Source organism: Caloenas nicobarica, chromosome 33 (assembly GCF_036013445.1).
Source record: "Caloenas nicobarica isolate bCalNic1 chromosome 33, bCalNic1.hap1, whole genome shotgun sequence".
In the NCBI taxonomy this organism is placed as follows: domain Eukaryota; kingdom Metazoa; phylum Chordata; class Aves; order Columbiformes; family Columbidae; genus Caloenas; species Caloenas nicobarica.
Genome location: NC_088277.1, coordinates 830,925 through 846,092, shown reverse-complemented (window position 1 = coordinate 846,092; position 15,168 = coordinate 830,925). Strand labels below are relative to the sequence as shown.

The window sequence follows — 15,168 nt, the reverse complement described above, 5'->3', positions numbered from 1 at the left end:
CCAGTACTTCCCAGTCCCCCCAGTCCCCCCCAGACCCCCCAGTCCTTCCCAGTCCTTCCCAGTCCCCCCAGTCCCCCCCCAGTTCCCCCCAAGTCCTTCCCAGTCCCCCTAGTCCCTGCCAGTCCCTCCCACTCCCCCCCAGTCCTCCCCCAGTCCTTCCCAGTCCCCCTAGTACCCCCCAGTTCCCCTCCCCAAGACCTTCCCAGTCCTTCCCAGTCTCCCCAGTCCGTCCCAATCCCCTCCCAGTCCTTCCCAGTACTTCCCAGTCCCCCCAGTCCCCCCCAGTCCCCCCCAGACCCCCCAGTCCTTCCCAGTCCTTCCCAGTCCCCCCAGTCCTTCCCAGTCCTTCCCAGTCTCCCCAGTCCCCCCCAAACCACCCAGTCCTTCCCAGTCCTTCCCAGTTCCCCCAGTCCCCCCCTGTCCCCCCAGTCCTCCCCAGTCCCCCCAGTCCCCCCCAGACCCCCCAGTCCTTCCCAGTCCTTCCCAGTTCCTCCAGTCCCCCCCAGACCCCCCAGTCCTTCCCAGTCCTTCCCAGTTCCCCCAGTCCCCCCCAGACCCCCCAGTCTTTCCCAATCCCCCCAGTCCTTCCCAGTCCTTCCCAGTCTCTCCAGTCCCCCCCAGACCCTCCAGTCCTTCCCAGTCTCCCCAGTCCCCCCCAGACCCCCCAGTCCTTCCCAGTCCCCCCAGACCCTCCAGTCCTTCCCAGTCCTTCCCAGTCCCCCCAGCCCTCCCCAGTCCCCCCAGTCCTTCCCAGTCCCCCCAGTCCCCCCAGTCCTTCCCAGTCCCCCCAGCCCTCCCCAGTCCCCCCAGTCCTTCCCAGTCCTTCCCAGTCCCCCCAGTCTCCCCAGTCCCTCCCAGTCCCAGCGCCCTCTGGTGGCCGCAGCCGGTCGGTGCCGCCCCTGGCCGGGTCTCTGCTGCCGCCTGGCGTCCGGTCCCGCTGTCCCCAAGGGGGTCCCCAACGGGGTCCCCAACGGGGTCCCCAAGTGTCCCGGCCTGTCCCCAACCCTGTCCCCAACACCGCCCTGTCCCTAACGGTGTCCCCAACCTTGTTGTGTCCCCAACCCTGTCCCAAACACCACCCTGTTCCTAAGGGTGTCCCAAACCCTGTCCTGTCCCCAACACCACCCTGTCCCTAGCGGTGTCCCCAAGCCTGGCCTGTCCCCAACCCTGTCCCCAACACCACCCTGTCCCTAACAGTGTCCCTAAGCCTGGCCTGTCCCCAACACCACCCTGTCCTGTCCCCATGTTACTGCAGTGTCCCAGTTCCTCTCCCTATCCCCAGTTCTGTCCTGTCCCTGTCCCCAAACCTCTCTGTCCCCAGCCCTGTCCCTGTCACCATCAGCTCGGTCACTGTCCCCAACCCCTGTCCCCTTCCCTGTCCCCATCTGCGCTGGTGCTGGGGACACAGGAGAGGGACCACAGTACTGGGACCAGTCTGGGAGAGAAGAGGGGGTACTGGGACCAGTCTGGGAGGGAAGGGGGGCGCTGGGATGAGGAATGGGGGCACTGGGACCAGTCTGGGGGGACACAGAGGCACTGGGACAGGTAACGTGGACACTGGGACCAGTCTGGGAGAGAACGGGGACCCTGGGGTGGGTGACGGGGACCCTGGGGTGGGTGGGGGGGAGCAGCCTGGGGCCCCCGCCCCCCCCGGTCACCCCCGCCCCCCCGCCCCCCCGCAGGTCGCGGCCGCGGCGGCATCAGGGCGACGCCGGGCGACTCCCGGCAATTTTGGGTTGGGAACCGCAGAAATGCAGCGCGGCGCGAGCCAGGGCCGGCCCGACCGCGGGGACCGGGACAGGGCACGGGGGGGGCACGGGGCACCGGGGGGGAGCCCCCAAAACACTGGACGGGACCTGCGGGGACACGAGGGACGTCGGTCCCTGGGGGGAGCCGGGGCTTCGGGGGGGGGTCCCAACGCCCGGGGGGGTCCCCTGGCAGCTTGAGCGGTCCCAGGGCTTCGTGGGGGGGTCCCAACGCCCGGGGGGGTCCCTTGGCAGCTTGGGGGGTCCCAGGACGTCATGGGGGGGGGCTCTGACAGTGTGTGGGGGTCACAGGGCTTAGGGGGACCTGGCGGGGACCCAGGTTGCCATGGGGGGGTCCCAGGCAGCTTGGGGGGGGGGAAGGATCCTGAGGGGGGGTCCCATGGCAACCTGGGGGGGTCCCAGGTCCCCGGGAGGTCCTTTGGCAGCTGGAGGGGGGGGGTCAGGGCCCCCAATGCCACCCCCGCTGCCACCGCTTTGATGTGGCTTCTGCGCCGCGACGCAATGGGAGCCACATGGCGGGGGGGACACACAGCTGGGGGACAGACGGACGGGGGTGCAGAGCGGGGGCCCCCCCCGGGGTACCTGGGGTCTGTCCCTGTCGCCCCCCGCTCTGCCCGGCCACCCTGGGGGTCCGTCCCTGCACCCGCCCCGGGTCTGTCCCTGTGTCCCCATGGAACGGGTCTGTCCCCCCCGCCCGGGGCCACCGCAGTTATTTCGGGCCCGGCCGGGGATAATTAGAGGGTGGGGAGGAACCGCCGCGGGGGGGGCCCGGCCCGGCCCCGGGACAACCTCTGCCCCCGGCTTCCCCGGGGGGGGACCCTCAGCTCCCCCCGCACCTCCCTGTGTCCTCACACACCCCCAATGTCCCCTTGGGTCCCCCCAGAACTCCTGGGTCCCCCCCAGGTGCTCCTGGTGCCTGTGTGTCCCCCATGTCCCCCTCGGTCCCCCCAAGCTCTCTTTTGTCCCCAAAGGTCCCCCCTGTCCCCATGGGTGCCCCCAACCTCCCCCATGTCCCCTTGGGTCCCCGTGATCTCCCCCATGTTCCCACGGGTCCCCTTTGTCCCAGGGGTCCCTCCAAGTTCCCCCATGTCCCCATGGGTCCCCTCAATCTCTCCCACGTCCCCCTGGATGCCCCATGTTCCCATGGGTCCCCCCAATCTCCCCCATGTCCCCTTGGGTCCCCCATGTCCCTCTGGGTCCCCACGGGTCCCTTTGGGTCCCCCACAATCCCCTGGGACCTCTCAGGACCCCCCCATGTCCCCTTATTTCCCCATCCTGTGCCCCCAGGCCCTCTAGATCCCCCCATGCCCTATAGATCCCCCCCAGACCCTATAGATCCCCCCCATGCCTTACAGTTCCTCCCCAGACCCTCATCTTCCCCCCCATGATGGGGAACTTGGGGGGGCGGTGGGATGCCCGGGAGGGGGTCCCACCCGAACGCCTGGGTCCCTCACACTGGGGGGGCAAAGACCGAAACCGCGCGGGTGGGGGGGCCTCGGAGAGTCCCCGCTGTCCCCCCCGTGTCCCCCCCGTGTCCCGGCTGGAGCCCGCGGGCGCTGGCAGCCGCGGCCGGCGCACCCACACGCGGGGGGGCCGGGGGGGCCGCCGCTATTTTGGGGCCTCCGACCGCAAGAGAAACATCCGGGGGCCGGAGCGTGGCCGGGGGGGGACATGGGACAGGGGGGGCGCGGTGGCCACCGCCGGCAAGAGGGGTGGGGGCGCGTGGGGCCACCCCTGGTGTCCCCCCCGCTGGCGGTTTGTCGTGGGGCTGGGGGACAGCGGTGGGGACACGGTGCTGGGCTGGGGGGGTGGGCACCACATTCCCAGTGCTCCCAGTACCGGTTCCCAGTGCTCCCCACTCCCAGTGCTCCCAGTCCCCATTCCCAGTTCTCCCAATTCCCATTCCCAATTCTACCCATTCCCAGTGCTCCCAGTCCCCATTCCCAGTGCTCCCCTTTCCCAGTGCTCCCTATTCCCAGTGCTCCCAGTTCTCCCTGTTCCCAGTGCTCCCAGTTCCCATTCCCAGTTCTTATTCCCAGTTCCCATTCCCAGTCCCCATTCCCAGTTCTCCCTGTTCCCAGTTCTCCCAGTCCCCATTCCCAGTTCTCTCCGTTCCTAGTACTCCCTATTCCCAGTGCTCCCAGTTCCCATTCCCAGTGCTCCCAGGCCCCATTCCCAGTGCTTCCAATACCCATTTCCAGTGCTCCCCATCCCCAGTGCTCCCAGTCCCCATTCCCAGTTCTCCCTATTCCCAGTTCTCGCCATCCCCAGTGCCCCCCGTCCCCACTCCCAGTGCTCCCAGTCCCCCAGCCCCCCCGCACACATGGGAGCCATTCGGGGCTGGTTTCTCTCCCTTTGAAGGGCCGCGGTGCCCCCGGCCCAGCTGCCGCCTCTGACCGCAGGACGCCTGGGTCCCCCCGCTCTGCGCGGGGGGGGGCGCAGTTACAGCTGGGGGGGGCGGAGTGTCCCCCAGCCCCTGGGGACAGGCCCGGGGATGGGGACAAGGAGGGGGACGGGGACATCTCCATCCCGGGGCATGATGGGCGCTTCTGCCCCGCTGGGGGTTGCAAGCTCCGTCCCGCTGAGCCCCCCCAAACTTGTGTTGTGGGCGCTGAGACCCCCCCAGACTCCTATCACGGGCGCTGAGACCCCCCAAAATTATGTCATGGGGCCTGAGACTCCCCCAACTCATATTATGGGGGCTGAGACCCCCAGAATTTGTGTCACGGGGACTGAGACCCCCCTGAGCTCATCTCATGGGGGCTGAGACCCCCTAAACTTGTGTCATGGGGGCCAAGAACCCCCAAAATAATGTTGTGGGTCTAAGAACCCCCCAAACTCATGTCATGGGGTCTGAGACTTCCCCAAACGCACGTCGTGGTGGCTGAGAGCCCCCAAACTCATGTCGTGGGGCTGAGGACCCCCCCAAATTCATGCCGTTGGGGCTGAGAACCCCCTAAACTCCTCTCATGGGGGCTGAGGCCCCCCCAGGCTCCTGCCATGGGGTCAAGCAGGGATGTCGGGGGGTAAATAAACTCAAGGCTGAGGGGAAGGATGGAGGGGTGGCCAGAGGAGGGGGTTGGGGGGGTGGAAGCCGAACCCCCCCTGCCCCCCCCCCCCCCCCCGCCGGCGGACCCAGGCGTCCGGCCGGGGTATAAATACCCGGGTAATTGCGGGGGCCCCGAGTGCGGCCGCGGGGCCGTGGGCGGCCGGGCGGGCGCCGCCCTGTAATCAGCCCCCCCGCTCCCCCCGCGGCGGCCACCGCCGAGCTTTGAAGGGTCCCAAGGGACACGGGGGGGTCCCCACCACCCTAAAGCCGGGGGGAGCCCCGAATCCCAATTTACCCCCCGAACAAGGGGACCCAGGCGTTCGGGTGGCTCCCAGCCGCCCCCCCCCCGGCTGAACGAAACCATCGCAGTGAGAGCCAAACTGCCGCGACCCCCCCAAAACAAAACGCGGCGGGGGGCGGGGGGGGGCGAGGAAGAGGAGGGATGGAGCAGCTGTCCCAGTTTGCTCCCAGTTTGTCCCAGTTTGCTCCCAGTTTGCGGGCAGTGGAAGCCCTGGAGAAAAGGGGGAGACCTGGGGGGGGAGGCGGTGGTTGTGGGAAGGGGGGGCCGGGGGGGCCGGCGGTTGTGGCCTTCGGCCGCGGCGCCGGCGGCTCCGGAGCGGAAAACCCTGAGTCAGGGCTGGGAAAGGGCCCCGCTGGCTCCCGACCCGCGGGTGGGGGAAAAACACGGGAAAAGGGGAAAAGCAAAAAGGGGAAAATAGGGAGAAAAATGAACAAATAAAAAAGGGGGCGGGGGGGAAGAAAAGGAGGGGAAAAAAAGAGTGCGTGGAATAAGCCCCCCACAGTGGGGAAACTGAGGCACGGGGAGGTTCCCCAGCCCCATCTCCAGTGCCACTCATGTCCTTGTCCCCATCCCTGGTCCCCCCTGTCCCCATCCCGGGTCCAGTTCTGTCCCCGTCCCTGCTCCGTCCCCTTCCCTGGTCCCCCCAGCTCCATCCTGGGTCCTGCCTTGTCACCACTCCTGCTTTGTCCCCATCCTGTCCCCATCCCAGACCCTTGTCCCCCGCGCTGCTCCATCCCCGCTGGCACCATTTTGGGGTGATTTCGCCCCGTCTCCCCCCCGCACACCCTGGGGTGACAGGGTGACGGGGTGATGAGCTCTCGGGTGCCTCAGGTCCTCCCACCCCCTTTGTCCCTTTGTCCCCTTTCCCCTCCCTGTCCCTCTCTTCCCTGTTGCCTTTTTCCTTCCTCCTCTCCAGCACTTTCCCGTTCACCCCTCCTTCCCCTTTCCCCTTCCTTTTCTCCTTCCTCTTCCCCTTCCCCTTTCCCCTTTCCTTTCCCTCTTTCTCTTTCCCTTTCCTTTTTTTCCTTTTTCTTTCCTTCCTCCTTTCCTTTTTCCTTTCCCCTCTTTTCCTTTCTTCTCTTACCTCTTTTCTTTCTCTTTCCCTTTGCTTCCTAATTTCTTTCCTGCTTTCAATTCTTTGTCGTTTTTGTTCAGACTTTTCCTTCTTTCCCCCTTTTCCTTCTTTCTCCATTTTCCTTCTTCTTTTCCCCTTTTCCTTCTTTTCCTATTTTCCTTCTTTCCCCCCCTTCCCCCTTTTCCCTCTTCCCCCTTTTCCTTCTTTCCCCCCCCCTTTTCCTTCTTTTCCCCTTTTCCTTCTTATTTTCCCCTTTTCCTTCTTTTCCCCTTTTCCTCCTTCTTTCCCCCTTTATCTTCTTTTCCCCTTCTCCTTCTTCTTTCCCCTTTTCCTTCTTCTGTTTCCCTTTCCCTTCTTTCCTCCTTCTTCTTTTCCCCTTTTCATTCTTTCCCCCTTTTCCTTCTCTTTTCTCCCTTTTCATTCTTTTTTCTTCTTCTTCTTTTCCCCTTCTCCTTCTTCTTTTCCCCTTTTCCTTCTTCTTTCCCTCTTTTCCTTCTCTTTTTCCCCTTTTCATTCTTTTTTTTCTTCTTTTCCCCTTTTCCTTCTTCTTTTCCCCTTTTCCTTCTTCTTTTTCCCTTTCCCTTCTTTTCCCCTTCTCCCTCTTCTTTTCCCCTTTTCATCCTTTCCCCCTTTTCCTTCTCTTTTTCCCCTTTTCATTCTTTTTTTTCTTCTTCTTTTCCCCTTTTCCTTCTTCTTTTTCCCTTTCCCTTCTTTTCCCCTTCTCCTTCTTCTTTTCCCCTTTTCCTTCTTCTTTTCCCCTTTTCCTTCTTCTTTTCTCCTTTTCCTTCTTCTTTTTCCCTTTCCCTTCTTTTCCCCTTCTCCCTCTTCTTTTCCCCTTTTCATCCTTTCCCCCTTTTCCTTCTCTTTTTCCCCTTTTCATTCTTTTTTTTCTTCTTCTTTTCCCCTTTTCCTTCTTCTTTTCCCCTTTTCCTTCTTCTTTTCCCCTTTTCCTTCTTCTTTCCCCCTTTATCTTCTTTTCCCCTTCTCCCTCTTCTTTCCCCTTTTCATCCTTTCCCCCTTTTCCTTCTCTTTTTCCCCTTTTCATTCTTTTTTTTCCTTCTTCTTTTCCCCTTTTCCTTCTTCTTTCCCCCTTTATCTTCTTTTCCCCTTCTCCCTCTTCTTTTCCCCTTTTCATCCTTTCCCCCTTTTCCTTCTCTTTTTCCCCTTTTCATTCTTTTTTCTTCTTCTTCTTTTCCCCTTCTCCCTCTTCTTTTCCCCTTTTCATCCTTTCCCCCTTTTCCTTCTCTTTTTCCCCTTTTCATTCTTTTTTTTCCTTCTTCTTTTCCCCTTTTCCTTCCTCTTTCCCTGCCCTTCCCCTTCCCCTTTCCGTTTTCCCTTTCCCGCTGCCCTCCCTCCCCCGGCCCCCCCGTCTCCCCGGCCCCCCCGCGCCGAGGGGCGGTTCGGGGCTGGGCTCCCGGCCCCGGTGCCGGCCCGGCCCAGCCCCGCCGCAGCGGCACAGCGGGGCGGGCGGGCGCGGTGCTGCCTCCGGCCCTCCCTCCGGCCCTCCCGCACCGAGCCCCGGGCCACCGGGCCACCGGGACATCAGCACCCCGACACCGGCCCCTTGGGACACCCGACACCCCGGGACACCGACACCCCGGGACATCGGCAGCCCCGGACACCGACGCCCCGACACCGGCCGGTCGCCACCCCCGGCATCCCCGGAGCTGCGGAGCCCCGGAGCGCGGTGAGGAGCCCCGGGGCCACGGACACCTGGGGATGGGGGACGCCCCCCTCCCCGGGACGGGGACTTTTCAGGACGGGGTCACCCCGCTCTGCGGGACGGGGACTTTTCGGGACAGGGACCCCGGGACACGGGACCCTGCGGAACAGGGGATCCCCCCGCCCGGGGACAGGGACCCTGGGGATACGGGACCCACTCGGGGATGGGGGACACTCTGTCACCGCTGCCACCGCCACGTTGGCCACCAGCACCCAGCGCGGGGGCCGCTGGGGTCCTGGGGCACCCCGGGGTGCTCAGCCCCGGTTGCTGGTGGGGGCGGATGGGGACAGGGTGCCCCGGGACCTGCCGCTGGGGACACGTCTGTCCCCGGGGTCAGGGCACCCCCGGACCAGCCGATGGGGACACGTCCATCCCCAGGAGTTTGGCACCTCTTGGGGACACGTCTGTCCCCAAAGCCACAGCACCCTGTGCCTGGTGATGGGACACGTATGTCCCTGGCACAGGGCCACCCTGGGAGGACACTGGGCTGGCCCTGGAGGCCACCGTGGTCCCTGGGAGCCGTGGGGACCAGGAGATGGGGACCCAGTGTCCCGCAGCCCCACATGGGGCCCGATCCTCTCTCCCGCTGTCCCTGTACCCACAGGGGACATCCTGGCGTCCCCCACCCCAGGAGAACCTGTGCCCCACTGTCCCCAGGGAGGGGACAGGGACACAGGGATGGTGCTAAGTGCCACGTCCACCCCAAACTGTCCCCTCTTTGGGGACAGTTTCACCGTGCGAGCAGGGGGAGCCAGGGCCCTGGGTGATGGGGCGTCCCGGATGCCTGGGTTCGCGGGACGGGGGGCTGGGGATGGAGGCTGGTGGCAGGGTGGCCTGGGGGCTCCCGGGCACGACGGCCGGGGGAAACTGAGGCAGGGGCTGGGGGGCACCCACTGGGGGCTGTGGTGCATCAGGGATGGGGACCAGGGATGGGGTTTGGGGGACCTGGGGTTGGGGACAAAGGACGGACTTTGGGGACAAGGGACAGGAAACAAGGGCTGGGGACAAGGGATGGGGTTTGGGGACTTGGAGTTGGGGACAAGGGACTGGGGACTTGGGATCAGAGATTCGGGGGATCGCGGATGGGGGCCCAGGCTCGTGGTCTGGGGACAAGGGACTGGGGATTTCGGGGACCAGGGACTGGAAATCAAGGTCTGGGGCTTGGGGACAGGGGACCTGAAATTGGGGACCAGGAGCTGGAAATCAGGGACAAAGAACTGGGAACGGGGGACTGGAGGCTGGACCTGTCCCAGCCCGGGTGGCTGCTCAGGACTGGGGGGGTGACACAGCAGAGGCCACGAAGCCACCAGCTGTCACCCCCCCAGCAGCCACTCGTGCACCGAGCTCGTGCCGTTCTCAGCCCGCAGCTCCCTGGGGCTCCTGCTCTTAATTTCCCCGGCGCAAGCGGAGCTGATTTATGGGGAGGTTTCCACTATTTTTAAGCGTGGCTCAGTTAGGCGCTCGCCCTGGTTTTAATTAGCTCGGCTCTGGCGGGCAGGGCAGCGTTCCCGGGGCACAGGCCTGGCCCTTGTTATCCTTGGAAAACCGGGAGCCGCGCTGCGGCCGCGGTCGGGCCCGGCTTAAAAATAGGAGCGAAAACCACGGCGAAAAGGGAGGGGGACACCCCCGAAAAAATTTTAAAAAATGGAAAAGCCACAGAATGGGTGAAGGGGAGGGATGAATTAAAAAAGAAAAAAAGGAAAGGGGAAAAGTCGGGGTGATGGGGAGGGAGCGCAGGTCGGGACGCCCCGCGGCAGCTGAAAACCATGAAGGGTATAAAGCAGAGGAAGTCGCCCGGGGAGGGGGCAGCCACAGCGTAATTTGATTAAAAGGTCATAAAAGCAGAAGGAGCTGAGATTGGGGGTGGGGGGAGGCCGGGGAGGGGGAGAAACCCCCGCGAGGATCCGCTGCTCGGGGGGCAGACGGGGCCTTCTCGGCTCTGGGAGGGGAAACTGAGGCATGGGGAGTGGGGAGAGCCAGGCGTGGGGAGGGACATGATGGGTGTCACCATGGGGGGGCACAGCCGGGGTACAGGTGCTGCCCACCAGTTACCCCATTGCACTGGGTACCCCATTGCACTGGGTGCCCCCCAGCACTGGGTACCCCATTGTACTGCGTGTCCCCGTTGAACTGGGTGCACCATTGCACCAGTTCCTCCATTGCATTGGAACCCCCCCAGCACTGGGTGCCCCGTTGCACCAGTTGCCCCACCGCACCAGTTACCCCATTGCACTGGGTGGCCCATTGCACTGGGTGGCCCACTGTACTGGGTGCCCTGTTGCACTGGGTGGCCCATTGCACCAGTTCCCCCATTGCACTGGGTGGCCCATTGCACCAGTTCCCCCATTGCACTGGGTGCCCTGTTGCACTGGGTACCCCATTGTACTGGGTGCCCCGTTGCACCAGTTCCCCCGCTGCACTGGGAGCCCCCCAGCACTGGGTGCCCCATTGCACCAGTTCCCCCGCTGCACTGGGTGCCCCCCAGCACTGGGTGGCCCATTGCACCAGTTCCCCCGTTGCACTGGGTGCCCCCCAGCACTGGGTGCCCCATTGCACCAGTTCCCCCGCTGCACTGGGAGCCCCCCAGCACTGGGTGCCCCATTGCACCAGTTCCCCCGCTGCACTGGGAGCCCCCCAGCACTGGGTGCCCCATTGCACCAGTTCCCCCGTTGCACTGGGAGCCCCCCAGCACTGGGTGCCCCATTGCACCAGTTCCCCCGCTGCACTGGGTGCCCCCCAGCACCCTCACCCCCCTCTCCCTCTCTCTCCCCACAGGCACCATGGCCCCGTGTCCCCGCTGACGCCGTCCCCAGCACCTCGGGGTGCTCCCCCGCGCGTCCCGGGTGCTACCATGGGTGACTCCTACACGGCCGCCTTCCCCAGCGCCCCGGGGCTGCTGTCACCCTCCGCCAGCCCCCAGGCGTCCCCCGGCCCCTACGGCCCCGACTACGGCCCCTTCGGCCACCCGTTCCCAGCACCCACGGGTGCCCAGGAGGTGCTGGGTGCCCCCGTGGTGGTGGCGGCCAAGGGCCACCCCCCGGGTGACTGCCTGCCGGGGGTCTACCCCTCGCTGGAGATGCCCCATCCCTACGGCTCCTGGTACAAAGGCGGCATCGGGGGGGGGCTGCCGGGGGGGTCGGGGCCGGCAGCGCCCTCCTGGTGGGACGTGCACCCCAACGGGGGGTGGCTGGGGGGGCCGGCGGGCGCCGAGGGGCTGCAGGGCTCTCTGCAGGCTCAACCCACCCTCAGCCCCCCGCTCCCCACTTACAGCTCCGATTTCAGCGCTCTCACCCCGCCCCCTTACACCAACAACCCCCCGGCGCCCCCCACCCCTAAACCCACCGACACCCCCAAAGGTCCCCGCGGCGGCTCCTTGGGCGGCCGCCCGGCTTGCGACTGTCCCAACTGCCAAGAGCTGGAGAGGCTCGGGGGGGGGCCGGGGGGGCCGCGGCGCAAGCCGGTGCACAGCTGCCACATCCCGGGCTGCGGGAAGGTGTACGGGAAGGCGTCGCACCTGAAGGCGCACCTGCGCTGGCACACGGGCGAGCGGCCCTTCGTGTGCAACTGGCTGTTCTGCGGCAAGCGCTTCACCCGCTCCGACGAGCTGGAGCGGCACGTCCGCACCCACACCCGCGAGAAGAAATTCACCTGCCTGCTCTGCAGCAAACGCTTCACCCGCAGCGACCACCTCAGCAAGCACCAGAAGACCCACGCGGAGAGCGGGCCCCCCAAAATCACCAACAACCCCCCCACGGCGGGGAGCGGGGAGCAGGCGGCTCCACCGGCTTCGCCGCGCCCGCCGCCGGCGTCGCCCGGGAAAGACGCCGGGAGCCCCGAAACCGGGAGTTTGTTGGAGATTTGAGCCTTCGTCTTCCATCCTCATCCTCCTCTCGGGGATATTTATTACGGGGCGATGCCCCCCCCAACTTCTCCGCTCCCCAAATCCTCGCGTTTCCCCCCCCGCCCCAAGGGCTGGTGGCAGCTCCTTGTTAGCAACTGTAATTTATGTCTTAAATTATGGGGGGGGTCTCTGAGCGCTCTGGGGGTCGCTGGGAGGGGGGGTCGAGGTGAACCCCCCCTTCTCCCCCCATCTATTCTTCCCCCCCCATCTTTTCTCCCCCAAAACCCCATCAGCCTCCTCGCCCCCCCGCACAGAGCTCAGGGACAGGGTTTGCCCCCTCTCCTCCCCCCTCCGGCCTCGTTAGCACACCCGGTTCATTAGGTGCTAATGTGTCCCCCACCCTTTTTCAGCTGGCTGCCCCCCCCAAAAAAAAAGCAATAAAGGGATTGCTAAGGCATGAGAGCGGAGCTCTTGGTGCTCAAAGGGAAACTGAGGCACGGAGGGGACGTGGCCCCTCTTGGGGTCAGCGTGTCCCCCTCTCCGGGGGGTGGCGGGAGCTGGGTGGGGTTGGGAACGATGTGGCTCTGTCACTTTGTCCCCCACCCCTGTGTCCCCATGTGTCCATAGCCCCACGCCACATGGTCCCATATCCCTGTGTCGCCATGTCCCCAGGGCCCTGTTGTCCTGTGTCCCCATAGCCCCAGGACCCCGGGTCCCTCTTGTCCCCTGTCCCCACATTCCCAGGATCCCATCGTCCTACGCCCCTGTGGCCCTGTGTCCCCAGGACCCCATAGCCCCATGGCACCATATCCCAGTGTCCCCACGTCCCTACATCCCTATGGCCCCATGCCCCCAGGACCCTGTGCTGGCACATATGGCCCCATAGTTCCACGTCTCTGTGTCCCCATGGCCCTGTCCCCCCAGGACCTCACAGCCCTGTGTCCCCCTGGTCCCATACCCTCTGTCCCCATGTCCCCATACCCCTCTGTCCCTGTGTCCCCAGGTTCAGGTACCACCCCAAGCCACTCTTGGGGACCCAACAAGACTTTTCCATCCACACGTGACAGCAGCGATGACACCAGCTTTGACTTTCACACGCACGTCCCCCCAACACCGCATGTCCCCAGTCCCAGGGACATCCCTGCACCAGAACACAAACACGTGTGTGTGCAGGACCACGTGTGTGCACAGAAACACGTGTGTGCACAGGAACACGTGTGTGTGCAGGAATACATGTGTGCAGAGAAACATGCATGTGCACAGGACCATGTGTGCGCACAGGAATATGCATGTGCAAAGAAACATGCGTATGCACAGGACCATGTGTGTGCGCAGGAATATGTGTATGTGCAGAAACACGTGTGTGCGCAGGAACACACGTGTGTGCAGGAACACGCGAGCGCAGCCCTTGCCCTGTGCCTCAGTTTCCCCACAGCAGCATCGCCGGCGGGGGCCACATGGCAGCGCACGTTGGGGCCACGTGTTACCGAGGACACCCCAATTTTGGGTGCTGCGGGCTGGCAGGGACCCCACCCCTCCTCCCCCCAGCACCCCTCCCTGGCGCCCTGGGCTCCCGCCAGCCCTTTGATGCGCCCAGCCCCGGTTTGGGGCTTTTCTGAAAAAAAACCCAAAAAAAGCCACAGAAAAAGGCAGAGGGAGGTGGAAACCGGCTCCTGCGCCAGCATGAAATTGGGTGGGGGGCGGCTGCTGGCACCCTGGGGGGGACGGGGGCAGGGCCGGCAGCGGGTCCCCGTGCCAGCGTGGCGGGTGTCCCGTGAGTGTCCCCCCCCCGGCCACGTGTGACAGCCCCGGGCTGAGTCACCGCGGCCACGGCTCCTCCGCAGAGCTGGCCAGGACCCAGGTGTCCCCGGGGAGGGGGGGACACGCCGCCCCCTCCATGCAGGGTGGGGAAACTGAGGCACGGAGGTGTCTCCATTCCAATGAGGGCGCTGGAGCCCAGTGCCAGCACACGGAAAGGTGACAGCCCCCCAACTCCACTCCCCCCAGATACAGATTTGCTCTTTTTGGGTTGTTTTCCCCCCCAAAACCCCGTGCTCGCCGTGGGTGGGCCGGTGCCAGCGATTCCGCCCCCCCGAGCCAAACCCCGACCCCGGCGGCCACCGAGGGCTCGACCGCCCGGAGCCTCCCAAACCACGGAGCCCAAACGCAGCCAACGACCCCCCCAAAAAAACCCCTGTCAGGCCCCCAACGCCTTTGGCAGCACCAGCTTTTCCTGCCCCATCAGGGCTTATTTTTTTTTTTGAGGGGGGGGCCCGAGGGAAGCCGGGGGACACGCCAGCCCCGCGGTGGCTCTGATGTCGCGATGTCGGCGCCGTCCAAATGGGTGTCTCGGATCAAACCCCGCTCGCTCGGTAACGGGTGAGGAATGCAGGGCCCCCCGCCACAGCCCCCCCCGCCGCAGCCCCCCCCCCCGCTCCGCCGCAGCCTTTATTGAATATCCTGAAAAAATTAAAATAACTTTTGCGGCCGCTAAGGAAAACACAGAGATAAATACAAAAAAAGCGAGCCGAAAAGCGGGAGAGGGGGGGGGGGGAGGAGGGAAATCGAGACCCCGAAAAGAGGAGTTGGGAGAGATCCAAGGTGTGGGGGGGGAGCAGAGGGGGCGCAGCACCCAGTGTCCTGCCTGGGGAGATGCGGGCACCCGTGGGACCTAGGGGTGGGGGGACATGGACACCCATGGGACCCGGGCACCCATGGGACCTGAGTATGGGGTGGGGGCGGACATGGACACCCACGGAACACGCGCACGGGGGGGCACCCACGGAAGGGTCACGATGTGCCCGGGGCACCCCCAAGTACGGGGGGGGCGGTGAGCAGGGTGACAGGGCAGGGGGTGCCCGAGTCCCCACGGAGGGGTGCAGGACAGCGGAGGGGGGGGCTGCCGAACCCCACCGGACGGTGTGGGACCCCACGGGAGTACTGGACACCGCGGGGGGGTGCAGGACACGGGGGTGGCCGGGGACCCCATGTGGGGGTGCAGGACGGGGGGGGGGGGGGTGGTGCAAAACACGTAGGTAGCCCGGGGACCCCGTGCGGGGAGTGCAGGACCCCACCTGGGGTACGGGGACACCTGGGGTGGGGTGCAGGACACCGGCCCCTTTAAGCCCCACCCGCGCCGCCAGAACCACGTGCCGCTTTCCCGCCCCCGCCAGGGAAGCACCGCCTCCCTTAAAGGGGCAATGTCCCCCGTGGCGTCCCCACCAATTTCTCAGCCCTCCCCGTGAAGTAGAGGAGCCCCTAATTCACCGCAGGGTGTTCTCTGCGGGGGGGAAGAACCAGTCGGAGAGTCACGGCGGAGGCAGACCCGGAAAGGGGGGGCGCCGCCCCGCTGTGCTGGCCGCAGGGTCGTTGCCCTTTTAATTCCCCCCCCACCCGCCGCGGGGCAGCGCGGG

General features: G+C 65.2%; 1 protein-coding gene across 1 annotated transcript; it reads left to right on the top strand.

Annotated features, from left to right (window-relative positions):
* Positions 1 to 7,651: 7,651 nt before the first annotated feature.
* Positions 7,652 to 11,978, top strand: SP7 (Sp7 transcription factor). The gene is made up of 2 exons (XM_065654505.1): positions 7,652 to 7,878; positions 10,690 to 11,978. Exon 2 carries the CDS (start codon positions 10,766 to 10,768, stop codon positions 11,774 to 11,776), a length of 1,011 nt encoding a protein of 336 aa, XP_065510577.1. The 5' UTR covers positions 7,652 to 7,878; positions 10,690 to 10,765; the 3' UTR covers positions 11,777 to 11,978.
* Positions 11,979 to 15,168: the final 3,190 nt, after the last annotated feature.